Here is a 27,919-nt window from a genome sequence, read left to right on the forward strand (position 1 = left end):
GGGATGATGATGGAACTGTGACTCTTAATCGAATGAAAATAGATAGTCTGCTACCTACTTTGTTTTAAATTCTATGAAATCAAATGACCCGATGGAAAAATAGCATGACCCTGATGGAAAAAAATAAGATGTCGCTGATGGAAAATATATGGTATGTGAACCTGTACTGTTATAAATTCTATGAAATAGAATGACCCGATGGAAAAAATAGAATAACCCTTATGAAAAAAATATAATGTCCCTGATGGAAAATATATGGTATTTGAACCTATACCGTTCGATAAATGGTATGATGGTACTGTGACCTTTAATAGAATGAAAATAGAAAGACTGATTTGTTTTAAATTCTAAAAAATAGAATGATCCAATATGGAAAAAATAAAATGTCCCTGATGGAAATTATATGATTGTACTGTGACATTTAATCGAATGAAAATAGAAAGTCTACTTTGTTTTAAATTCTATGAAATAGAATGACCCGATGAAAAAAATAGAATGACCCTGATGGTAAAAATAGAATGTCCCTGATGGAAAATATATGGTATTTGAACCTATACGGTTCAATAAATGGGATGATGATGGAACTGTGACTCTTAATCGAATGAAAATAGATAGCATGCTGCCTACTTTGTTTTAAATTCTATGAAATCAAATGACCCGATGGAAAAATAGCATGACCCTGATGGAAAAAATAAAATGTCGCTGATGGAAAATATATGGTATGTGAACCTGTACAGTTATAAATTCTATGAAATAGAATGACCCGATGGAAAAAATAGAATAACCCTTATGGAAAAAATATAATGTCCCTGATGGAAAATATATGGTATTTGAACCTATACTGTTCGATAAATGGTATGATGGTACTGTGACCTTTAATAGAATAGAATGAAAATAGAAAGACTACTTTGTTTTAAATTCTAAAAAATAGAATGACCCAATGGAAAAAATAAAATGTCCCTGATGGCAAATATATGATTGTACTGTGACACTTAGAATGAAAATAGAAAGCCTACTTTGTTTTAAATTCTATGAAATAGAATGACCCGATGAAAAAAATAGAATGACCCTGATGGAAAAAATAGAATGTCCCTGATGGAAAATCTATGGTATTTCAACCTATACGGTTCAATAAATGGGATGATGATGGAACTGTGACTCTTAATCATATGAAAATAGATAGCATGCTGCCTACTTTGTTTTAAATTCTATGAAATCAAATGACCCGATGGAAAAATAGCATGACCCTGATGGAAAAAATAAAATGTCACTGATGGAAAATATATGGTATGTGAACCTGTACAGTTATAAATTCTATGAAATAGAATGACCCGATGGAAAAAATAGAATAACCCTTATGAAAAAAAAATAATGTCCCTGATGGAAAATATATAGTATTTGAACCTATACTGTTCGATAAATGGTATGATGGTACTGTGACCTTTAATAGAATAGAATGAAAATAGAAAGACTACTTTGTTTTAAATTCTAAAAAATAGAATGACCCAATGGAAAAAATAAAATGTCCCGGGTGGAAATTATATGATTGTACTGTGACACTTAATCAAATGAAAATCGAAAGCCTACTTTGTTTTAAATTCTATGAAATAGAATGACCCGATGAAAAAAATAGAATGACCCTGATGCAAAAAATAGAATGTCTCTGATGGAAAATCTATGGTATTTGAACCTATACGGTTCAATAAATGGGATGATGATGTAACTGTGACTCTTAATCGAATGAAAATAGATAGCATGCTGCCTACTTTGTTCTAAATTCTATGAAATCAAATGACCCGATGCAAAAATAGCATAACCCTAATGGAAGAAATAAAATGTCGCCGATGGAAAATATATGGTATGTGAGCCTGTACAGTTATAAATTCTATGAAATAGAATGACCCGATGGAAAAAATAGAATAACCCTTATGGAAAAAATATAATGTCCCTGATGGAAAATATATGGTATTTGAACCTATACTGTTCGATAAATGGTATGATGGTACTGTGACCTTTAATAGAATAGAATGAAAATAGAAAGACTACTTTGTTTTAAATTCTAAAAAATAGAATGACCCAATGGAAAAAATAAAATGTCCCTGATGGCAAATATATGATTGTACTGTGACACTTAGAATGAAAATAGAAAGCCTACTTTGTTTTAAATTCTATGAAATAGAATGACCCGATGAAAAAAATAGAATGACCCTGATGGAAAAAATAGAATGTCCCTGATGGAAAATCTATGGTATTTCAACCTATACGGTTCAATAAATGGGATGATGATGGAACTGTGACTCTTAATCGAATGAAAATAGATAGCATGCTGCCTACTTTGTTTTAAATTCTATGAAATCAAATGACCCGATGGAAAAATAGCATGACCCTGATGGAAAAAATAAAATGTCACTGATGGAAAATATATGGTATGTGAACCTGTACAGTTATAAATTCTATGAAATAGAATGACCCGATGGAAAAAATAGAATAACCCTTATGAAAAAAAAATAATGTCCCTGATGGAAAATATATAGTATTTGAACCTATAATGTTCGATAAATGGTATGATGGTACTGTGACCTTTAATAGAATAGAATGAAAATAGAAAGACTACTTTGTTTTAAATTCTAAAAAATAGAATGACCCAATGGAAAAAATAAAATGTCCCGGGTGGAAATTATATGATTGTACTGTGACACTTAATCAAATGAAAATAGAAAGCCTACTTTGTTTTAAATTCTATGAAATAGAATGACCCGATGAAAAAAATAGAATGACCCTGATGGAAAAAATAGAATGTCTCTGATGGAAAATCTATGGTATTTGAACCTATACGGTTCAATAAATGGGATGATGATGTAACTGTGACTCTTAATCGAATGAAAATAGATAGCATGCTGCCTACTTTGTTTTAAATTCTATGAAATCAAATGACCCGATGGAAAAATAGCATAACCCTAATGGAAGAAATAAAATGTCGCCGATGGAAAATATATGGTATGTGAGCCTGTACAGTTATAAATTCTATGAAATAGAATGACCCGAAAAAAAAATAGAATGACCCTGATGGAAAAAATATAATGTCCCTGATGGAAAATATATGGTATTTGAACCTATACGGTTCAATAAATGGGATGATGATGGAACTGTGACTCTTAATCGAATGAAAATAGATAGTCTGCTGCCTACTTTGTTTTAAATTCTATGAAATCAAATGACCCGATGGAAAAATAGCATGACCCTGATGGAAAAAAATAAGATGTCGCTGATGGAAAATATATGGTATGTGAACCTGTACTGTTATAAATTCTATGAAATAGAATGACCCGATGGAAAAAATAGAATAACCCTTATGGAAAAAATATAATGTCCCTGATGGAAAATATATGGTATTTGAACCTATACTGTTCGATAAATGGTATGATGGTACTGTGACCTTTAATAGAATAGAATGAAAATAGAAAGACTACTTTGTTTTAAATTCTAAAAAATAGAATGACCCAATGGAAAAAATAAAATGTCCCTGATGGAAAATATATGATTGTACTGTGACACTTAGAATGAAAATAGAAAGCCTACTTTGTTTTAAATTCTATGAAATAGAATGACCCGATGAAAAAAATAGAATGACCCTGATGGAAAAAATAGAATGTCCCTAATGGAAAATCTATGGTATTTCAACCTATACGGTTCAATAAATGGGATGATGATGGAACTGTGACTCTTAATCGAATGAAAATAGATAGCATGCTGCCTACTTTGTTTTAAATTCTATGAAATCAAATGACCCGATGGAAAAATAGCATGACCCTGATGGAAAAAATAAAATGTCACTGATGGAAAATATATGGTATGTGAACCTGTACAGTTATAAATTCTATGAAATAGAATGACCCGATGGAAAAAATAGAATAACCCTTATGGAAAAAATATAATGTCACTGATGGAAAATATATGGTATTTGAACCTATACGGTTCAATAAATGGGATGATGATGGAACTGTGACTCTTAATCGAATGAAAATAGATAGTCTGCTGCCTACTTTGTTTTAAATTCTATGAAATCAAATGACCCGATGGAAAAATAGCATGACCCTGATGGAAAAAAATAAGATGTCGCTGATGGAAAATATATGGTATGTGAACCTGTACTGTTATAAATTCTATGAAATAGAATGACCCGATGGAAAAAATAGAATAACCCTTATGAAAAAAATATAATGTCCCTGATGGAAAATATATGGTATTTGAACCTATACCGTTCGATAAATGGTATGATGGTACTGTGACCTTTAATAGAATGAAAATAGAAAGACTGATTTGTTTTAAATTCTAAAAAATAGAATGATCCAATATGGAAAAAATAAAATGTCCCTGATGGAAATTATATGATTGTACTGTGACATTTAATCGAATGAAAATAGAAAGTCTACTTTGTTTTAAATTCTATGAAATAGAATGACCCGATGAAAAAAATAGAATGACCCTGATGGTAAAAATAGAATGTCCCTGATGGAAAATATATGGTATTTGAACCTATACGGTTCAATAAATGGGATGATGATGGAACTGTGACTCTTAATCGAATGAAAATAGATAGCATGCTGCCTACTTTGTTTTAAATTCTATGAAATCAAATGACCCGATGGAAAAATAGCATGACCCTGATGGAAAAAATAAAATGTCGCTGATGGAAAATATATGGTATGTGAACCTGTACAGTTATAAATTCTATGAAATAGAATGACCCGATGGAAAAAATAGAATAACCCTTATGGAAAAAATATAATGTCCCTGATGGAAAATATATGGTATTTGAACCTATACTGTTCGATAAATGGTATGATGGTACTGTGACCTTTAATAGAATAGAATGAAAATAGAAAGACTACTTTGTTTTAAATTCTAAAAAATAGAATGACCCAATGGAAAAAATAAAATGTCCCTGATGGCAAATATATGATTGTACTGTGACACTTAGAATGAAAATAGAAAGCCTACTTTGTTTTAAATTCTATGAAATAGAATGACCCGATGAAAAAAATAGAATGACCCTGATGGAAAAAATAGAATGTCCCTGATGGAAAATCTATGGTATTTCAACCTATACGGTTCAATAAATGGGATGATGATGGAACTGTGACTCTTAATCGAATGAAAATAGATAGCATGCTGCCTACTTTGTTTTAAATTCTATGAAATCAAATGACCCGATGGAAAAATAGCATGACCCTGATGGAAAAAAATAAAATGTCACTGATGGAAAATATATGGTATGTGAACCTGTACAGTTATAAATTCTATGAAATAGAATGACCCGATGGAAAAAATAGAATAACCCTTATGAAAAAAAAATAATGTCCCTGATGGAAAATATATAGTATTTGAACCTATACTGTTCGATAAATGGTATGATGGTACTGTGACCTTTAATAGAATAGAATGAAAATAGAAAGACTACTTTGTTTTAAATTCTAAAAAATAGAATGACCCAATGGAAAAAATAAAATGTCCCGGGTGGAAATTATATGATTGTACTGTGACACTTAATCAAATGAAAATAGAAAGCCTACTTTGTTTTAAATTCTATGAAATAGAATGACCCGATGAAAAAAATAGAATGACCCTGATGGAAAAAATAGAATGTCTCTGATGGAAAATCTATGGTATTTGAACCTATACGGTTCAATAAATGGGATGATGATGTAACTGTGACTCTTAATCGAATGAAAATAGATAGCATGCTGCCTACTTTGTTTTAAATTCTATGAAATCAAATGACCCGATGGAAAAATAGCATAACCCTAATGGAAGAAATAAAATGTCGCCGATGGAAAATATATGGTATGTGAGCCTGTACAGTTATAAATTCTATGAAATAGAATGACCCGAAAAAAAAATAGAATGACCCTGATGGAAAAAATATAATGTCCCTGATGGAAAATATATGGTATTTGAACCTATACGGTTCAATAAATGGGATGATGATGGAACTGTGACTCTTAATCGAATGAAAATAGATAGTCTGCTGCCTACTTTGTTTTAAATTCTATGAAATCAAATGACCCGATGGAAAAATAGCATGACCCTGATGGAAAAAATAAAATGTCGCTGATGGAGAATATATGTTATGTGAACCAGTTCAGTTATAAATTCTATGAAATAGAATGACCCGATGGAAAATATATGGTATTTGAATATATACGGTTCAATAAATGGGATGATGATAGAACTGTGACTCTTAATCGACTGGAAATAGATAGCCTGCTGCCTACTTTGTTTTAAATTATATGAAATCAAATGACCCGATGGAAAAATAGCATGACCCTGATGGAAAAAATAAAATGTCGCTGATGGAAAATATATGGTATGTGAACCTGTACAATTATAAATTCTATGAAATAGAATGACCCGATGGAAAAAATAGAATAACCCTTATGGAAAAAATATAATGTCCCTGATGGAAAATATATGGTATTTGAACCTATACTGTTCGATAAATGGTATGATGGTACTGTGACCTTTAATAGAATAGAATGAAAATAGAAAGACTACTTTGTTTTAAATTCTAAAAAATAGAATGACCCAATGGAAAAAATAAAATGTCCCTGATGGAAAATATATGATTGTACTGTGACACTTAGAATGAAAATAGAAAGCCTACTTTGTTTTAAATTCTATGAAATAGAATGACCCGATGAAAAAAATAGAATGACCCTGATGGAAAAAATAGAATGTCCCTAATGGAAAATCTATGGTATTTCAACCTATACGGTTCAATAAATGGGATGATGATGGAACTGTGACTCTTAATCGAATGAAAATAGATAGCATGCTGCCTACTTTGTTTTAAATTCTATGAAATCAAATGACCCGATGGAAAAATAGCATGACCCTGATGGAAAAAATAAAATGTCACTGATGGAAAATATATGGTATGTGAACCTGTACAGTTATAAATTCTATGAAATAGAATGACCCGATGGAAAAAATAGAATAACCCTTATGGAAAAAATATAATGTCACTGATGGAAAATATATGGTATTTGAACCTATACGGTTCAATAAATGGGATGATGATGGAACTGTGACTCTTAATCGAATGAAAATAGATAGTCTGCTGCCTACTTTGTTTTAAATTCTATGAAATCAAATGACCCGATGGAAAAATAGCATGACCCTGATGGAAAAAAATAAGATGTCGCTGATGGAAAATATATGGTATGTGAACCTGTACTGTTATAAATTCTATGAAATAGAATGACCCGATGGAAAAAATAGAATAACCCTTATGAAAAAAATATAATGTCCCTGATGGAAAATATATGGTATTTGAACCTATACCGTTCGATAAATGGTATGATGGTACTGTGACCTTTAATAGAATGAAAATAGAAAGACTGATTTGTTTTAAATTCTAAAAAATAGAATGATCCAATATGGAAAAAATAAAATGTCCCTGATGGAAATTATATGATTGTACTGTGACATTTAATCGAATGAAAATAGAAAGTCTACTTTGTTTTAAATTCTATGAAATAGAATGACCCGATGAAAAAAATAGAATGACCCTGATGGTAAAAATAGAATGTCCCTGATGGAAAATATATGGTATTTGAACCTATACGGTTCAATAAATGGGATGATGATGGAACTGTGACTCTTAATCGAATGAAAATAGATAGCATGCTGCCTACTTTGTTTTAAATTCTATGAAATCAAATGACCCGATGGAAAAATAGCATGACCCTGATGGAAAAAATAAAATGTCGCTGATGGAAAATATATGGTATGTGAACCTGTACAGTTATAAATTCTATGAAATAGAATGACCCGATGGAAAAAATAGAATAACCCTTATGGAAAAAATATAATGTCCCTGATGGAAAATATATGGTATTTGAACCTATACTGTTCGATAAATGGTATGATGGTACTGTGACCTTTAATAGAATAGAATGAAAATAGAAAGACTACTTTGTTTTAAATTCTAAAAAATAGAATGACCCAATGGAAAAAATAAAATGTCCCTGATGGCAAATATATGATTGTACTGTGACACTTAGAATGAAAATAGAAAGCCTACTTTGTTTTAAATTCTATGAAATAGAATGACCCGATGAAAAAAATAGAATGACCCTGATGGAAAAAATAGAATGTCCCTGATGGAAAATCTATGGTATTTCAACCTATACGGTTCAATAAATGGGATGATGATGGAACTGTGACTCTTAATCGAATGAAAATAGATAGCATGCTGCCTACTTTGTTTTAAATTCTATGAAATCAAATGACCCGATGGAAAAATAGCATGACCCTGATGGAAAAAATAAAATGTCACTGATGGAAAATATATGGTATGTGAACCTGTACAGTTATAAATTCTATGAAATAGAATGACCCGATGGAAAAAATAGAATAACCCTTATGGAAAAAATATAATGTCACTGATGGAAAATATATGGTATTTGAACCTATACGGTTCAATAAATGGGATGATGATGGAACTGTGACTCTTAATCGAATGAAAATAGATAGTCTGCTGCCTACTTTGTTTTAAATTCTATGAAATCAAATGACCCGATGGAAAAATAGCATGACCCTGATGGAAAAAAATAAGATGTCGCTGATGGAAAATATATGGTATGTGAACCTGTACTGTTATAAATTCTATGAAATAGAATGACCCGATGGAAAAAATAGAATAACCCTTATGAAAAAAATATAATGTCCCTGATGGAAAATATATGGTATTTGAACCTATACCGTTCGATAAATGGTATGATGGTACTGTGACCTTTAATAGAATGAAAATAGAAAGACTGATTTGTTTTAAATTCTAAAAAATAGAATGACCCAATATGGAAAAAATAAAATGTCCCTGATGGAAATTATATGATTGTACTGTGACATTTAATCGAATGAAAATAGAAAGTCTACTTTGTTTTAAATTCTATGAAATAGAATGACCCGATGAAAAAAATAGAATGACCCTGATGGTAAAAATAGAATGTCCCTAATGGAAAATATATGGTATTTGAACCTATACGGTTCAATAAATGGGATGATGATGAAACTGTGACTCTTAATCGAATGAAAATAGATAGCATGCTGCCTGCTATGTTTTAAATTCTATGAAATCAAATGACCCGATGGAAAAATAACATGACCCTGATGGAAAAAATAAAATGTCGCTGATGGAAAATATATGGTATGTGAACCTGTACAGTTATAAATTCTATGAAATAGAATGACCCGATGGAAAAAATAGAATAACCCTTATGGAAAAAATATAATGTCCCTGATGGAAAATATATGGTATTTGAACATATACTGTTTGATAAATGGTATGATGATGGTACTGTAACCTTTAATAGAATGAAAATAGAAAGACTACTTTGTTTTAAATTCTAAAAAATAGAATGACCCAATGGAAAAAATAAAATGTCCCTGATGGAAAATATATGATTGTATTGTGACACTTAATCGAATGAAAATAAAAAGCCTACTTTGTTTTAAATTCTATGAAATAGAATGACCCGATGGAAAAAATTGAATGACCCTGATGGAAAAAATAGAATGTCCCTGATGGAAAACATATGGTATTTGAACATTTACGGTTCGATAAATTGGAGGATGATGATACTGTGACCCTTAATGGAATGAAAATAGAAAGCCTACTTTGTTTTAAATTCTAAAAAATAGAATGACCCGATGGAAAATATATGATTGTACTATGACACTTGATCGAATGAAAATAGGAAGCCTACTTTGTTTTAAATTCTATTAAATAGAATGACCCGATGGAATAAATAGAATGACCCTGATGGAATAAATAGAATGTCCCTGATGGAAAATATATGGTATTTGAACCTATACGGTTCGATAAATGGGTGGATGATGATATTGTGACCCTTAATGAAATGAAAATAAAAAGTGTAACACCCAAACCCGTTATTTAATTATCTCTGCCTTTATAAAATCTTTTTCGAAAATACGCAGCGGAAAAATTGAAAATCTGATTTATAAAGCGCTGGTTTGAATATCACAAACTCCATTCAAAGATAATACTAATACATTTATCTAGTAAAATATTCGAATGAACTAAAAACAAAACCTCGCATCGAACGATGCGTTATTAGTTATACAAAACGGATACTTTTCAAATGAAAGCTTAAGACCAACAGAGTGTACTAAGAGGACTACATGCATATACATATAAAAACCCCTTTTTCCCGTGTCTCAATCAGAGCAGAGCTTCACCATTGCACTCGGACGAGGCTAACACATAACCTGTCAACCTGGACCCCCAAAGGTCCGGCAATTAACACAAAGCAGAGAGTTAGAAAACATAAACATAAATATAAGTGTGAGTAGTATACTACACACTTCACACGCTATCATGCATTTCTAACTCACGCACATACATCGTCAAATACGACTACCAATTAATCATTCATTTACAAACACACCAATCATATAGTTTCACGTCTTCTCGGACACTAACAAAGTGTTCATTTTATAGTCATGACGGACTCTACACCTGTTCATTTTATAGTCATGACGGACTCTACACTTGTTCATTTTATAGTCATGACGGACTCTACACTTGTTCATTTTATAGTCATGACGGACTCTACACTTGTTCATTTTATAGTCATGACGGACTCTACTCACATACCAAATCATGGCAACAATCACAGTATTAAACAATTAGTAAATACCAAAGCTTAACACATACGGAAAACACATTACAATCCAATCGGATATTGTCACATAACAATTATCAAATACATGTGCATTTACCCTAATGCATCTAATGCCAATTATCCAATGTCATGTCATCCCTAGACACGACTAATGCATGTGGTACCAATTGCCTTTTACCCCTCATGGATAAGTTAAACAGTTTTACATCTTGCTGGATTGTTCGGAACTTACCAAACCTTCATATCCCTCATGGATAAGTTAAACAGTTTTATATCCTGCTGGATTGTTCGGAACTTACCAAACCTTCATATCCCTCATGGATAAGTTAAACAGTTTTATATCCTGCTGGATAGCAGCTCTAGATCTTATGGATTCATCTAATCCGATCCTCGGCTTCCTTATGGACTCAAAAATCCATTTAAATCTATTGGAACCCAAGTTTCCAATTCAACATATATATATACATGAATGCATGTATGTTTGCACATATCATCAATATGATATTTCTAGCTCGAAGCTACTCATTATGAATGCGGAAACACAATTCCAACATCTAACACATTAGGATAACACAATATCCTATCACTCCAATCATAATTATTCACATGATAATTATCTGCATACTCATTTTATACACACAAGGTTTCATTTACACTTATGTTATAAAACACACATCATTTCCTTAACATTGCAAATTATTGCTAAAACATCACATTGCTCACTTTAAGCTACAACTTATTGCATACACGTTTATCAATCATATAACGATTAACAATAAGTATTAACAGTATCAACATGTATCAACAATCATGTAAGGATACCCTTAAACCATGTTACAAGTGCCTAACTACACTTACAAACATCAGCAAAAATTGCTGTCACAGAGGCCTTCGCTAAGCGAGGGCTTAGCGAGACATGGCGAACCTCACCAGAGAATCACCTGCTCATAGCGAGCTTCGGCGAGCTTCAGCGAACCTGTTCGCTACAGCGAACTCCTGGTCGTTTAGCGAACTACACCAGAAAGAAAATATCTGTTCTTGAGTTTCTAAGGCGGTTTAACCTTGAATCAACTCAAAAATTCATCCAAACATGTTATAAATTCATATAAACAGCCATTTCAAACATATATGGTATCAAGGAACATTAATCATCCCTTCCAAACATCCAAATACCTCTAACAATCAAAATCATGCCAATTTCTTGCAAAATAAGCAAAGTTGCATAAACATGCAAATCATTGATCAAACATCTACATATACCCACTTTCAACTCCCCAAAGTTGTTTACCTCATCTACCATGAGTTCACTACACATGTTAGGATCAAAAGAATCCATTTTCCATTAAGAAAATCACCCACAAAACCCACAAGAAAATAGAGTGGAAAGAGTTTGGGAATGGAGGAATCGACATCCTCCCCTCTTTCGAATCACTCACGAATATGTAATCTAACTCTCGTACCTTAGTTCGACGATTCCTCGAGCTTGCTCTTCTCTTTCTCTCCCACGAGCTCTCCCTCTCCCTCATGAGCTCCTTGCCCTAGCTAAGCTCTCAATCTTCCTTTCTCATGAAACATGAATTATGAGACTATTCATGGTTTGACTTGCTACTTATAGCTCTCTCTATTCTCATGGATCAAAGCCCAATTGGCTAAGCCCAATAACCACTTACACGCCCCAAGGCCCAATCAACATAACTTCTCGCTCATTAACTTACGTTCTCGCTAAATGATTATTCGCCGCTTAATCATTTAATCATAAATCACGCCCTCGCGTAATAAAATAATTAAATAACGAATACTAAATTTTGGGTCGTTACAATTCTCCCCCACTTAAAATATTTTCGCCCTCGAAAATGGCTCAACTAAGAACAACCTCGGATGAACTCTCTCATCCGACTTTCTAATTCCAACTTACATTCTAACCAATGGGTTTCCTCATACTACCTTAACCAAAACATACAAAACACTTCATGCAAATTCGCCCATGATGGCGGCAAAACAATCCTATACGTCACTTTTCCGAATCATTTTACTTCCCTCGGTATTCCTTTATACCATCTCCGGTCAAAATAACACTTCTTCCGGATTCACACCAACAATCATTCAAATTCCAAACAAACCAAGTCTGACAAAATCAGTTTATTCCAATCTACACAATGAAGTTTACTACCAACAATAGATCAAGGATAGCTAATCCCTCGATTTGTCGATAGATAGTCAATAATCGTGACAACGGTATAAATCATTCTTATCAAACTACTTAAAATTTCAACTTAACATCTTACGGTACTCGCAGCACCACTCCAAAACAAAACCACTTAACCCAAAATACTCCGAAAGACCCTTCCGTTGCATACTTCACAACTTTTCAAATTCCATAAGTTCTTAACTGCGTCGAATCTCACTCCAACCATTCATTCGGTAGCACAACTTCTACACTCATTTGTTGTCCAACTTCTCAAAGTTCTTAACACATTCCAAAAATATATTATCTCCAACCGTCAAATTCTTTTCCTTCGCAATTCCCAAATCGTTGCGTCAAACCCCATCATAACTGTTTTATTTTCCAAACAATCTCTTATCCAAATTTCTAGGTTCCTTAACACGACATTTCCAATGTCACTTTTCCGTCGAGGTACTTTTATCCAAAATATTACCTTAAGTCACTCGTCGACTAACTATCATTTCATCGTCCATGATGAAAATATCCAAAATATTTTATTTCCTTACCACCTAGTATTACTATACTACTCCAACATATACGATGTTCCCAACATCACTTAGTTTCCAATTGCTACAAAACATCTCTGATACTTACTTCAAGCATCACTTCTAAATTCTCAACACACATTTTCCAAACACAACAATCACTTATGTGTGAGATAGTCCTTTCCGCAAATTCTTACTTGACATAAGTCACTTTCTTACGTCTCTCTAATACTCGTGCTCGACACGTTTCTAAAGGCTAACTTTCTTATCCCCAAACATCCAAAGGTAACACTTCGCACTTAGCTTCTCAAATCCTTCCAAGAAATGACCACTCGGTTCAAACATACTCAACCTTTATAAATCCTTCCTAGGCTCTTCTTGATCACCTAGTAATTCTGTATTTAAATCTCAGCTACTATCAAAAGTTGATTTCCAAACAACCATGATCTCCGTCTTGTTGATTCCAACACAACTCTCATCAGATTCCTCTGAAAACTTTTCATCAACAAAGCTTCCATCTTTATCACTCTTCCTCCCCTTTGAGGATGAACCATCAAGTGAAAGACAACCAAACAATGGAACATTCTTGCTACGAGTTCCGCTAGAAACACCACCAGTCCCACTTATTGTAATCGGGTTTTCAGTTCCCTAACCACACCTTCCATCCTTGACATCAATCTCCCTCTTAACTTAACCCTCAAGGTATCCACCATTCGCATACTCGTCGTATGATCATCACTAGGTTTTCTTACCCTCGACGCACCCGTCTTCTCCGTTTCCCAGCAACGGTGTTCACTTAACATTCAATCTGCTCCATCGTTCCCCAATGGCCACATTCTCCCTACGGCTAAACAACTTCATTCCGACTTACTCCGAAATGATCATCTGATACTTCCTCCAAAGTATTCTCCAAATAAGAACTCCACTTCGAACAATGCTACTCAATCTTAAACAATCCACTTCAAGAACATCTCTATTCGTCCTTACTTCTCGCGTTCGAAACATCTTGGAGAGACAAAATCTTCTCCCCCACTTATCTCAAACCCACCTTTACACTTCCACTAGAACATCCGGTGTAAGCACCTAACCGTCCTATCGATTCCAAATCTATTCCTCCCAAGAGAAATCTAATACCGACAGCATTCACATGCATGTCGTATGCAAAGGGTAAACATAAGGTAAGATATCTAAGCATCTACTCAAAACCCCGGTGCAGTCCTCTTGACATACACACCACTACAAAATACATAAACACACTATTCCCATCTATGCTAATGTAACAACCTACGTAACAACTAGCATACATAAACACAACAACATGTCAATACATATATTTATAACTAAAATATGTGTAAGACAACAAAACATCCATGTACACAAGACATCGAGTCAAGTACATGCATTACATTTCACTTGCCCGCATACTTACAACACCTACTCAAACATGTATAAAACATAGCATGTTCTAAAACAAGTTCTCATCATGAGAATACATTCACATAGTTCAATTAAAGAACCACACTAAGTACTAGTAATCAATCTACCACATGTTATAAACAAACATATAACAACACACATTAGGATCTACTTACATCCTACTCCTTTCTCACTCTAGTGAAAAATTCATTTTCACTTACTCAAAAGAAAATAATCTTATGTTTTCAACAAAATCTTCATCACATGCAGTTTTACATCATGCTGGATCATTGACAATACAGTTTTACATCATGTCGGATCATCAACTATTAGCAATAAGCATCTACAAACCAAAAGTTCAAACCACACAATTTTTTTTTAAAACTTTAAGCATAAAAATACTCAACCACTACTTGACTTGATAACTTATAACAATGATAAGTATCAATCGCATCAAGTACACACAACAAGAAAAGACAGACACAACTGGCATACACGCTCACTCGATCTGACTGCACAGAACGGCTCTGATTGACACATAACCTCACAGTCCGAAGACAACTGCTCTGATACCACTTTGTAACACCCAAACCCGTTATTTAATTATCTCTGCCTTTATAAAATCTTTTTCGAAAATACGCAGCGGAAAAATTGAAAATCTGATTTATAAAGCGTTGGTTTGAATATCACAAACTCCATTCAAAGATAATACTAATACATTTATCTAGTAAAATATTCGAATGAACTAAAAACAAAACCTCGCATCGAACGATGCGTTATTAGTTATACAAAACGGATACTTTTCAAATGAAAGCTTAAGACCAACAGAGTGTACTAAGAGGACTACATGCATATACATATAAAAACCCCTTTTTCCCGTGTCTCAATCAGAGCAGAGCTTCACCATTGCACTCGGACGAGGCTAACACATAACCTGTCAACCTGGACCCCCAAAGGTCCAGCAATTAACACAAAGCAGAGAGTTAGAAAACATAAACATAAATATAAGTGTGAGTAGTATACTACACACTTCACACGCTATCATGCATTTCTAACTCACGCACATACATCGTCAAATACGACTACCAATTAATCATTCATTTACAAACACACCAATCATATAGTTTCACGTCTTCTCGGACACTAACAAAGTGTTCATTTTATAGTCATGACGGACTCTACACCTGTTCATTTTATAGTCATGACGGACTCTACACTTGTTCATTTTATAGTCATGACGGACTCTACACTTGTTCATTTTATAGTCATGACGGACTCTACTCACATACCAAATCATGGCAACAATCACAGTATTAAACAATTAGTAAATACCAAAGCTTAACACATACGGAAAACACATTACAATCCAATCGGATATTGTCACATAACAATTATCAAATACATGTGCATTTACCCTAATGCATCTAATGCCAATTATCCAATGTCATGTCATCCCTAGACACGACTAATGCATGTGGTACCAATTGCCTTTTACCCCTCATGGATAAGTTAAACAGTTTTACATCTTGCTGGATTGTTCGGAACTTACCAAACCTTCATATCCCTCATGGATAAGTTAAACAGTTTTATATCCTGCTGGATTGTTCGGAACTTACCAAACCTTCATATCCCTCATGGATAAGTTAAACAGTTTTATATCCTGCTGGATAGCAGCTCTAGATCTTATGGATTCATCTAATCCGATCCTCGGCTTCCTTATGGACTCAAAAATCCATTTAAATCTATTGGAACCCAAGTTTCCAATTCAACATATATATATACATGAATGCATGTATGTTTGCACATATCATCAATATGATATTTCTAGCTCGAAGCTACTCATTATGAATGCGGAAACACAATTCCAACATCTAACACATTAGGATAACACAATATCCTATCACTCCAATCATAATTATTCACATGATAATTATCTGCATACTCATTTTATACACACAAGGTTTCATTTACACTTATGTTATAAAACACACATCATTTCCTTAACATTGCAAATTATTGCTAAAACATCACATTGCTCACTTTAAGCTACAACTTATTGCATACACGTTTATCAATCATATAACGATTAACAATAAGTATTAACAGTATCAACATGTATCAACAATCATGTAAGGATACCCTTAAACCATGTTACAAGTGCCTAACTACACTTACAAACATCAGCAAAAATTGCTGTCACAGAGGCCTTCGCTAAGCGAGGGCTTAGCGAGACATGGCGAACCTCACCAGAGAATCACCTGCTCATAGCGAGCTTCGGCGAGCTTCAGCGAACCTGTTCGCTAAAGCGAACTCCTGGTCGCTTAGCGAACTACACCAGAAAGAAAATATCTGTTCTTGAGTTTCTAAGGCGGTTTAACCTTGAATCAACTCAAAAATTCATCCAAACATGTTATAAATTCATATAAACAGCCATTTCAAACATATATGGTATCAAGGAACATTAATCATCCCTTCCAAACATCCAAATACCTCTAACAATCAAAATCATGCCAATTTCTTGCAAAATAAGCAAAGTTGCATAAACATGCAAATCATTGATCAAACATCTACATATACCCACTTTCAACTCCCCAAAGTTGTTTACCTCATCTACCATGAGTTCACTACACATGTTAGGATCAAAAGAATCCATTTTCCATTAAGAAAATCACCCACAAAACCCACAAGAAAATAGAGTGGAAAGAGTTTGGGAATGGAGGAATCGACATCCTCCCCTCTTTCGAATCACTCACGAATATGTAATCTAACTCTCGTACCTTAGTTCGACGATTCCTCGAGCTTGCTCTTCTCTTTCTCTCCCACGAGCTCTCCCTCTCCCTCATGAGCTCCTTGCCCTAGCTAAGCTCTCAATCTTCCTTTCTCATGAAACATGAATTATGAGACTATTCATGGTTTGACTTGCTACTTATAGCTCTCTCTATTCTCATGGATCAAAGCCCAATTGGCTAAGCCCAATAACCACTTACACGCCCCAAGGCCCAATCAACATAACTTCTCGCTCATTAACTTACGTTCTCGCTAAATGATTATTCGCCGCTTAATCATTTAATCATAAATCACGCCCTCGCGTAATAAAATAATTAAATAACGAATACTAAATTTTGGGTCGTTACAAAAAGCCTACTTTGTTTTAAATTCTCTAATATAGAATGACCCGATGGAAAAAATAGAATAACCCTCATGAAAAAAATAGAATGTCCCTGGTGGAAAATATATGGTATTTGAACCTATACGGTTCGATAAATGGTAGGATGGTGGTACTTTGACTCTTAATCGAATGAAAACAGAAAGACTACTTTGTTTTTAATTCTATATAATAGAATTATCCAACCCACTTGGGTTGGTGCATTGGTATTGGCTTGGGACCTAGGAGTGTGCTCCTCTTGAGGTCGGAGGTTCGATTCTCTCTGGTGCCAATTTGTGTGGGCTAATTTAACTTCTTCAAAAAAATATAATAGAATTACCCGATGGAAAAAGAAGAATGACCCTGATGGAAAAAATAAAATGTACCTGATGGAAAATATATGGTATTTGAACCTATACGGTTCGATAAATGGTAGGATGATGGTAATGTGACCCTTAATCGAATGAAAACAGAAAGACTACTTTGTTTTAATTTCTATATAATAGAATGACCCGATGGAAAAAATAGATTGACCCTGATGGAAAAACTAGAATGTATCTGATGGAAAATATATGGTATCTGAACCTATACGGTTCGATAAATGGGATGATGATGGTATTGTGACTCTTATTCTAATGAAAATAGAAATTCTGCTACCTACTTTGTTTTAAATTCTATGAAATAGAATGACCCGATAGAAAAATAGATCCATGATATCTCAGGGAACATTGGCTTTTCCAACATCCTGCAATGTTGAACTCAAGGCTCTTTACTTACCATGGTCTTCTCCTAGCTTGGCAGTTAACATTAAAGAGTTGTGTTGCTATTCCGACTCCAAGGCCGCTATCAAATTGATTATCGAATCTGTTGACGAGTGGCATCATTGTACAGACTAACTAGCAAAGCTTGGAGCTCGCAACAATGACGCTTTCTCCATTATGGCAAGCCTACCTGTGGGAGTAAATCTGCTCCTACTTGCTGATGCAAGTGGGACTTGTTTCTATCGTTAATTGCTTTTGTTTTCTTTTCCTTTTATTTCTCTCCATTGCACCAAAAAAAATAAAAAATACTCCATTGGATGTGATTCCGATTCAGATCTGGATTGAGTGCAGTCAAAAGCTATGACTGCATGCAGTCAGTGAGATCTGGGTTGTTTGATTGAGATCAGATGGTTTAAATTTTAAAGTAAAAATATTTAATATTTTGGAAAAATAAAACTGAATCAAAGATCAGTACCATCCAAATTTGATCAGACGACTACCAAATATTGACTTCACCTTGACTGCACAGTTAATGACTAGTACTCCATTGGATCCGATTCCGATTCACATTAACCATTGACTTCAATGTCTTGTGTGTGCATACCGTCGGATGAAGTTTGGCATACTCTTTTTTTTTCCAACTACATACTGTGATGAGATGGTAAAAGTCAATGTAATGTCTTTTGAATATTTTAATGGCGTATAATCGTGAAGCGTAACCCTTATAGCAAAATAGATATCAATATTCAATAGGGGTGCTCGCGGTTCGGTTTGGATCGGTTTTGAGGCAAAAACTCATCCGATCCAAAAATAAATTCATTTGCGGTTTGGTTCGGTTTTGGATGATAAATAAAAAAAATCCGATCCGATCCAATATTATGCGGTTTAATTTGGATCGGTTTTTGGATATCCAAATTATAAATTGTAATTTTTTTTAATAAATATAAATATTATAAAAAACGTTACAAAATAATAGTTTGACATTTTTGACAAAATAAATATTAAGTTTGATTTTTTTTGGACATAAAATATTAAGTTTGATGTAAAATATAACATATAATATATTGAAAATTAATATTTTGGAATGACAATTACCAATTATATTCGAAACATATAAAAAGTAAAAAAAAATAGATTAAATTAAACTAACATATAGTATTAACAAAATTTAAAATGAAAAAAAAGTTAATGCAATATATATATATTTATACTAATAAAAAGATAAATAAATATTAAAATATATGTATGCGGTTTGGTTCGGTTTGGATCGGTTTTAAGAAATCAATCCAAAATCCGATCCGATCCAGCGGTTTTCACAAAAGAACATCCAAACACATCCAAAAAACTTCGGTTTTTTCCGGTTTTCGGTTTTTTTGGATCGGTTTTCGGTTTTTATTTGGATTGGTTTGGATTTGAGCACCCCTAATATTCAATATTAAAGCCTCAACATTCCTCTCTACCAAAAAAAAAAAAGCCTCAACATTCCGGGTTAGCAATAAATGCAGCCGTTTGGTGTTGATTGCCAACAACTGAAAGGTAGACTGGAAAAAAGAAAGGAAAGCGGTACAATTACGCATTGACTCAGCAACGGAGGAATAAAATGTGGCTAAACACATTTGTAAACATTGTTATCGATGACTTGTGTTATCATTAAAATTAAACACGTCATTATTGGAATATAAAATAGGATATGTCAGGGCACTTGTTAAGCATACCATAAAATGAAATTGAAGAGAAAATTAATGGTGGAAAGACAACTTTCTACAATTTTAAGACATTGAATACACAAATTTCTTTATTAACATGTTTAACTAGTGCCCTGAGACACTGTTTAGCATTTTCCTATAAAATATAGAAAAAATACTACTTCACTACTTAAGCATATTAATAAGAAAATTTTATCCTAAAACTTGTGCATTTCATATCTTACAAATATGTATTTCTATTATTAATGTTATCCTTAATTTTACTTTTAAATATACTTGACAAATGTCTCGGCACTCGGAATACTGTTTAACATGACCCAAAATATAAAATCAGCCTGTTTTCCCACTTGGCAGCCATATTTTAGTTTTTCACTTTCCAATCTTCCTATATATTAAGTTAAGCTGCTCTTACAGAAACCAACTTGAGCATTAATTATCATCATTGACTTCAGATTAAGAGCACAAACATAGAACATTGTATTTTCTGCTACTTTCTCTTCATGGACACAATAGCAAATAATAGTTCCACTTCCACATATGACAGAATAGCTGAAGTTTCAGCCTTTGAAGAATCAAAAGCTGGTGTGAAAGGTCTCATAGAATCTGGTGTGACAAAGATTCCACACATGTTCCATTCTTCCAAATTGAACTTGAACTCTACTCATGAAACTGATTCATCTTCCAAGTTTAGTGTCCCCATCATAGACTTTCAAGATATAAACAGTACTGATCCATGTATACATGTTGAGGTACTCAACAAGATTCGAAATGCATGCAAGGAATGGGGATTTTTCCAAGTGATTAATCACGGTATTCCGGTTAGTGTCTTGGATGAGATGATTAGTGGAATCCGTAAGTTTCATGAACAAGAAGCTGATGAAAGGAAACCGTTCTATACAAGGGATGTAAGTAAGAAAGTTAGATATTTCTCTAACGGTACCCTTTTTAGGGCCCCTGCTGCTAACTGGAGGGACACTATTGCTTTTTTTGTAAGTCCTGATCCTCCCAAACCAGAAGAAATGCCACATGTTTGTAGGTAAGTTTTCTTTTTGGATTGGATTTGATATCATTTTAGATTTTGAATTTGATCAAATTTATCCTTAGAAGGTTGACCCCCACTAATTTTGACCAAGTCATCGCACACGTGGACAATGACTCACATGTCACACCATCATATGTGGCAAGACATACTGACGTGACATATGAGTTATTGTCCACATGTGCAAGACAGGTTGACGTGACATGTGAGTAATTGTCCACATCTGCGTTGACTTGGTAAACTTATTATCAAAGTTTTTTTCCTTGTCTTTGATGGGATGATTATGTATTGACAGAGACATTGTCATTGAATATTCAAAGAATGTGAGGGCTTTAGGCTTTACAATCTTTGAACTATTCTCAGAAGCATTAGGACTTGATCATTCTTACCTTAAAGAATTAATCTCACCATATGGACAATTTCTTTTGGGTCACTACTATCCTGCATGCCCTGAACCTGAATTAACTACGGGAATTTCAAAGCACACTGATAGTGACTTCTTAACAATTCTTCTACAAGACCAGATTGGTGGTCTTCAAGTTCTTCATCAGAATCAATGGGTTGATGTTCCTCCATTGCATGGTTCTCTTGTTGTAAACATTGGTGATTCTATGCAGGTAAGTGTTTATCTTTGTTTGTATAATAATCAATCTTTCTGCAGTTTCTTGTAACATAAGATTCATGGTTGTGATTTTTTAATGATTACATTTATCAATCTCCTTTGCAGCTTATAACAAATGATATGTTCACAAGTGTTTATCACCGTGTTATAACCAAGAATATAGGCCCTAGAATATCCATAGCAAGCTTCTTTATAAACCCGTCATTAGAGGAGGTTACATCCAATGTAGTTGGTCCAATAAAGGAATTGTTATCAGAAGAAAATCCACCAATCTATAGGGACACTACTGTGAAAGAAGTCTTTGCACATTATTTTGAAAAAGGCCTTGATGGAAACTCGGCCTTGCATCCTTTCAAGTTATGAGGAAGATATTAAGAACTGAATTGGAGCAGTATTTGATTATTATGGTGTTGGATTTAACCTTGCATTTTGTACTATGATTTTCAGTATGTAGTTTAATGAATTATATGAATAATCAGTATCAAGTCATGTATCACCAAAAAGCATGTCTAGTGTCTGACACATGTTGGTGTCTTACACCGGCAATATATATGATTACATTTTATCACTTCTATTTCTTTACCGGTGTGTCTATGTGTCAGTGTCGTGTTCAAGGTAAAGGCACCCCGACTTATGCCTAGTGAAAATAATTTATTGTGTAGTAAATCAGTTTATGGAGTTTTTATACAAAAGACTGTCAGAATACAAATGAAGTTCCCATTCAAAAAAGTAAATAATAATATACAATGTTGGCTATTGTTTCAATTGGATTTCAAAACCATTTTATTAAGAATATAGCCACAGAAAACAGCATACACTTCATTTATGGCACCATTTTTTATGAGCATTGCAGCTGCTACTGGATTTATAAATAAGGACAGAACTAACCTCATGTTGTCCCTGCATGGGAAATGCAAATTCTTATTATTAGTACTAGTAGCATACAAATCCAACAAAGAGTAAAAACGAGTGTAAATGAAAATCTTCATTGCTCTAGAGATTTAGTTTGATTACAGGTACTAGTACCACAAACACTTATTTAAACAACTACTCTAAAGATTATATCTGAGTGAGATTCTATGAAGCACGGACACTCCTCGGATTAGGTGTGTCCCGGTGTAGGACAACGACACTTATGATTACACTGAATTATGTCATTTTCTTATATTATTATCAACATCAACGTGTCAGTGTCCGTTATGTGCTTCATAGGTGAGATTATATTTTCTTCTCTTTTCTTTCTCCTTTGGAAATATAAGAATGCTTACCATCTTTCCCTGAACTTTGCTCCATGTCAATCTGTTCTTGCCATAACCATTTAAGATTTGAAGATGACGAACACTGTTGTGGAACAGAAAATGAATAGGTGCTTGTACTACACTGCTTCTTACATGCAGAAGAGTCAGCTGTAGAGCTAGTGTCTTGGTCACTGCTTGAAACCTTACTATCTTTCTCATGATTTTCTGAACTTTCCTTGTTCTTTCTCTTCTCTGCCATACATTTTGTTCTTTTCCTAATAGGTAGGTCATTCTTAGGATCCTGAACCTGAAGTGCCGGCACCTTTTGATCATTAGCCGAAATAGTAGCACACGGAGCCTTGTCCTTAAGGACAAGGACTTTTGGAATGTCTTGATATTCACTGTCAACGACGACTTCATCCCTTGCATCGGAGCTAGAAGCTTTTGATGCTGCTTGAATTTCCCACATCTTGAATATGGCTTGAGTTAGTTTTTCTCGGGCCAAATCTATATCAATCATTGGATTTGGATAGTTTTGACCTAACTCAACTCCTGATGCTCTAAGTACACTTTGCGGTGCATTCCAAGGATGATGGATCCACTCGGTCGGCATTCTTGCTAACTCGGGCAGCCATTGTCTTACATATTCACCTTCTGGATCAAATTTAGCTCCTAAAATCTGTCACAAAAGTGAGACCAAAATTAGAGAAGTTGCAGTATTTTTTAACTATTATTGTTAGGATATTTCTGGTGGAATTTAGTCCAATGGAGAAGCCGAATAAAACTTGTTTTCTATATAAGAGAAAGTAATACCACTCTCACTTAAGGCCTGTTTCGATTGACTTATTTAAGCTTAATTACTACCATAAGCACTTGTGAGAGCTTATGCAAACAATCAATGACATGACCACAAGTTTTTAGCTTATTTTCATAGGCCCTCAATTCTCTACTGCATCAGTCACTATGCTGTTACTCAACAGCTCCTTGTGCTTCAACGTCCCCAGATTCAAGCCCATCAGAAGTCACACAATTATCTTGAACAAATTTGTTCAACTGAGTTTCTTCTTTCTTCTCAGTAGAAACTACAGTATCATCTTGTGAATCTTCTATTGAATCAGACAAAGAATCATCAGACTTCTCTTTAGACGCATTATTTGCCTCTTTTGGGGTTGGATTGGATAGCTTGTGAAAAATAGTTTATAGCTTATATGAAAATAGTTTGACTTTATTTTTTGTTATAGAAATAGCTTATACATAAGCACTTATGCTATAAACGCTTGATTAAGTTATTTCTCCAAACACGGCCTTAAGAGGGGAATGCATCTTATTGTAAGAGATCTCTATAGTCATGCTAAAGACTCGGGAGCTTTTGAAAGGAAAATAGAATAAAAAAATCTGTGAGTATTGAATAAGAGAAATAGTCAAAAACAAAATTTTAAAATACAAACTGGTATGGCTACTAATACATGAATCAGAACATCAAATAATATGTGTTAAACACAAATTAGAATCACATCTGATTGATGCACAAATTGAAACCGTTAAACGAAAGAAAACAAGGACAAACCTCGGGATCATCCAAGCGCTCAAGCTCATGACCATCTGGTAAGCATCCTGAGATATACTGCCACCCTAGTATATCACATTCAAGGTCTGCATCCAAAAGTGTGTCCCAGAAATACTTCATTCCCCATTTCCAAGGTAGAAGCAACATTTTCACAGCGAAACTAGAAACAATTACTCTTATTCGGTTATGCATCCATCCTGTAGCCCAAAGTTCTCTCATTCCTGCATCAACTAGAGGATAGCCGGTCCTACCTTGTCTCCAAGTCTTAAAGTTAGAAGGATCGGCATTCCAAGGGAAAAAACTCAAGTGCCCAAGAAGTGCTCTCTCATGAGTGAATGGAAAATTGAAACAAAGATAGCGCGAATACTCTCGAAATCCAATTGCCCTGAGGAAAAGACTTACACTTTCTTCGCCAACACTGTTGCCTTCATTTCCCCACAATATCTGCTTCATACGTGCCATTTGAAAAACTTTCCTCACACTCAACTCTCCGAAATGAAGATATGGGGACAAGAGTGAAGTGGAGTCTCCGCCAACCCTTTGTCTATTCTCGGAGTAATGAAGTAGTTGCTTGTCCATAAATTCTGTTAAAGCCTTGTCAGCATTGGTCCAACCTGGAGACCATGCTCGTCGTAGTAATGCATTGCTTGGTTTTTCTAATTCATTTTCGAGACCTAGGTCCTCTATTGAACATTTCTCAAGGTTTCCTGCTACCCACAACATAAGAGAATTTGATCAAATTGCTGCTAGTTTCCTTAATGATATTGCATCAGTGTTGAAATATTCGAAATAATAAGATAAGACCTAAACATGTGTTTATAAGTGGGAGACATACCTCAACCTCACCATACAAGCCAATTTTGTAAGGGTTGAGTTAGCCCAACCCTAATTCTAAGATGGTATCAGAGTATATCCAAGATCCATTAAGCCATCAGCGGATGTAAGGTGAGGACTATCCATCACTTATAAATACATTTTCAGGTTTTATCTCATCGAATGTGGAACTCTTAACAATCAGAGCTATCAGTGATACTCTAGCAAAAACCTGATGCCAACAATCATATTATGATCGGGGAAACAATAAAATCATGATAATGTGCATACCTTCAGCTGGAACTAATTGCCACGGAGGAATAAGTGAAACAGGTTCCGTTTGTTTGTGCAAGCATTTCTGCCAAAAACGATCAAAGGTTGTAAAAGCATGTCCCTTCTCATCATATATTTCCCACGGCTCATACAACAGATCTCCATTGTAGCTTTTCACAGATAAGCCAAGTTCAACTAGTTTTTCTTTGATGTTGTGGTCTCGAACAAGCGAAACAGGATCTGATAAAACAATCATGGTATAAATGTAGGTCAGCTGATTAGCATTGAATTTCATACTATCCGCTATATTCTTAGAAAAACCCTGCTAGATTCTTCAACTTTTCAAGATCCAAAATATTAAGGCGAACCAAACAAGAATCAAAATTAGCAAAAACATTTAACACGGAAGTCTAATGTCGTAGAAACTACCTTATAAACAGCACTACTTACCATAGAGATGGTTAAACACAACTTTCGTAGCTTGAATCGCATTTATACACTCCAAAAGAGCATTAAGAGTACTATCAGTTTTGATAAACACAAGTCTAGCTCCAAGAGATTTCAGAGACTGATCCAAGTGAGCTAGAGACTGTTTCAACCACCATCTTGAAACCCTTCCTGGATAAAATTGTCCTTCTTCTTTAGGACACCATATAAACACAGGTAATACAGAACCATCCCTAGCAGCAGCAGCTAGTGCTGGATTGTCCTCAATTCTAAGGTCCCTTCTAAACCAAACAATAGTTCTATTGCTTCCCATATTGTATATCTAGCCTTCAAATTTTATTGCATAGCCAAAGCTCTAAACTTTATATAATAGAATAACTAAACTTCACCTCAAAAATTCAAAATGGTTTTTCTCTTTTCTCTCTAACATAAAATATCTGAAGAATGAAGATTAATACCTAATAATTGACTACAAAGATTGGATCTGAAATTTTGTCAAAAAGTAAAAAAAAAAGATATCTATAGAATCACAGAATAAGAACATGAAACCAGTGCTAAAAATAGACCTAAGAAATAGTTATAGCTTATCTTGAAATCCAACTTGCATACCAATTTGCTATCTGATTATGGAAGTTATCCAAATCAAAACCAACTCAGCCCACATGTCACTTTCACAAATTTGAAGGCATCAAATTAAAAATACAAAAATAAAATAAAAATAATTCCTAATTCAGAAACATAATTGAGTACAGAATATTAACAAAAAAGGCACAAGCACAATCATAAACAATAAAGAACATTATCTACAAGCATCTAGAGCTAACTGCAAAGTTCTTCAAACTCAAGCATCAAAACTTGAGAACTAAAATAATTGGTATTGACAAAATGACAATCACAACCCTATCAATCAAAGTTTAGATGAAAATATAGATAGACAAGAAAGCACCAAAATCTTATCAAAGAAAAGGTGGAGGTAACATACAGTGTATGTAGGCATGGAGGTGAGGTGGTAAAAGTGATTGAGTGAGTTGTGAGGGTGTGATTAGTGTATGATGATGACGTGGAAATGATCACATGGGCAGGAGAAGGAGTGTATAGTGATGATAGTGGGGACAGACACATATGATTATTATGATATTTGCTAAAAAAAGACAAAAGGATAAGAACATGTAACATGTCACTACTAAGGGATGCTAGGAGGAGCTTCCATAATAATTTCATAAATGTGGATGAAATTTCACCAAATAAAAGTTGTACGTTATTTAACTGTGGAGGTGATTTTGGTGCTACTATTTTCTGCAAATAATTGAATGAACTGTCATTTTAATATGGTACTCTAAGTTACTATTTTAGTACTGAAAATTATTTCGATCTCTGGCTAATTTAATTTGAAACTTTTATTGGATTATACTATGAATTTATTGGATTATCCAAGTGGGGAATGAGGATTTTAATATGTCAAAATTATTTCAAG

General features: G+C 34.0%; 3 protein-coding genes across 6 annotated transcripts in view; 2 read left to right on the forward strand and 1 right to left on the reverse strand.

The window, feature by feature from the left end:
• LOC123898525 (tRNA ligase 1-like) overlaps positions 1-19,460 on the forward strand; it is a 49,866-nt gene extending 30,406 nt beyond the window's left edge. Inside the window, exon 5 of the transcript XR_006805334.1 lies at positions 18,702-19,460. The gene's annotated coding sequence lies outside the window, so the exon portion shown is untranslated. The remainder of the gene's footprint in view (positions 1-18,701) is intronic.
• A 1,370-nt stretch (positions 19,461-20,830) lies between these two features.
• LOC123898499 (1-aminocyclopropane-1-carboxylate oxidase homolog 1-like) lies at positions 20,831-22,675 on the forward strand. Its single transcript, XM_045949478.1, has 3 exons — positions 20,831-21,482; positions 21,781-22,102; positions 22,213-22,675. Exons 1-3 carry the CDS (start codon positions 20,947-20,949, stop codon positions 22,468-22,470), a joined length of 1,116 nt encoding a protein of 371 aa, XP_045805434.1. The 5' UTR covers positions 20,831-20,946; the 3' UTR covers positions 22,471-22,675.
• A 68-nt stretch (positions 22,676-22,743) lies between these two features.
• Positions 22,744-27,778, reverse strand: LOC123898475 (cryptochrome-1-like). 4 transcript variants are annotated; one of them, XM_045949466.1, is made up of 5 exons: positions 26,449-27,778; positions 26,017-26,238; positions 24,913-25,619; positions 23,376-24,024; positions 22,744-23,007 (listed from the first exon to the last, which is right to left on the reverse strand). In XM_045949466.1, exons 1-5 carry the CDS (start codon positions 26,756-26,758, stop codon positions 22,997-22,999), a joined length of 1,899 nt encoding a protein of 632 aa, XP_045805422.1. In that variant the 5' UTR covers positions 26,759-27,778; the 3' UTR covers positions 22,744-22,996. The 4 variants fall into 4 exon arrangements, with proteins under 4 accessions (XP_045805422.1, XP_045805418.1, XP_045805410.1 ...); XM_045949462.1 differs by having other exon boundaries at positions 24,913-25,622; positions 26,449-27,671; XM_045949454.1 differs by having other exon boundaries at positions 22,744-24,024; positions 26,449-27,776.
• Between the last annotated feature and the right edge of the window lie 141 nt (positions 27,779-27,919).

Source organism: Trifolium pratense, linkage group LG1 (genome assembly GCF_020283565.1).
Source record: "Trifolium pratense cultivar HEN17-A07 linkage group LG1, ARS_RC_1.1, whole genome shotgun sequence".
Classification (NCBI taxonomy): Eukaryota; Viridiplantae; Streptophyta; class Magnoliopsida; order Fabales; family Fabaceae; genus Trifolium; species Trifolium pratense.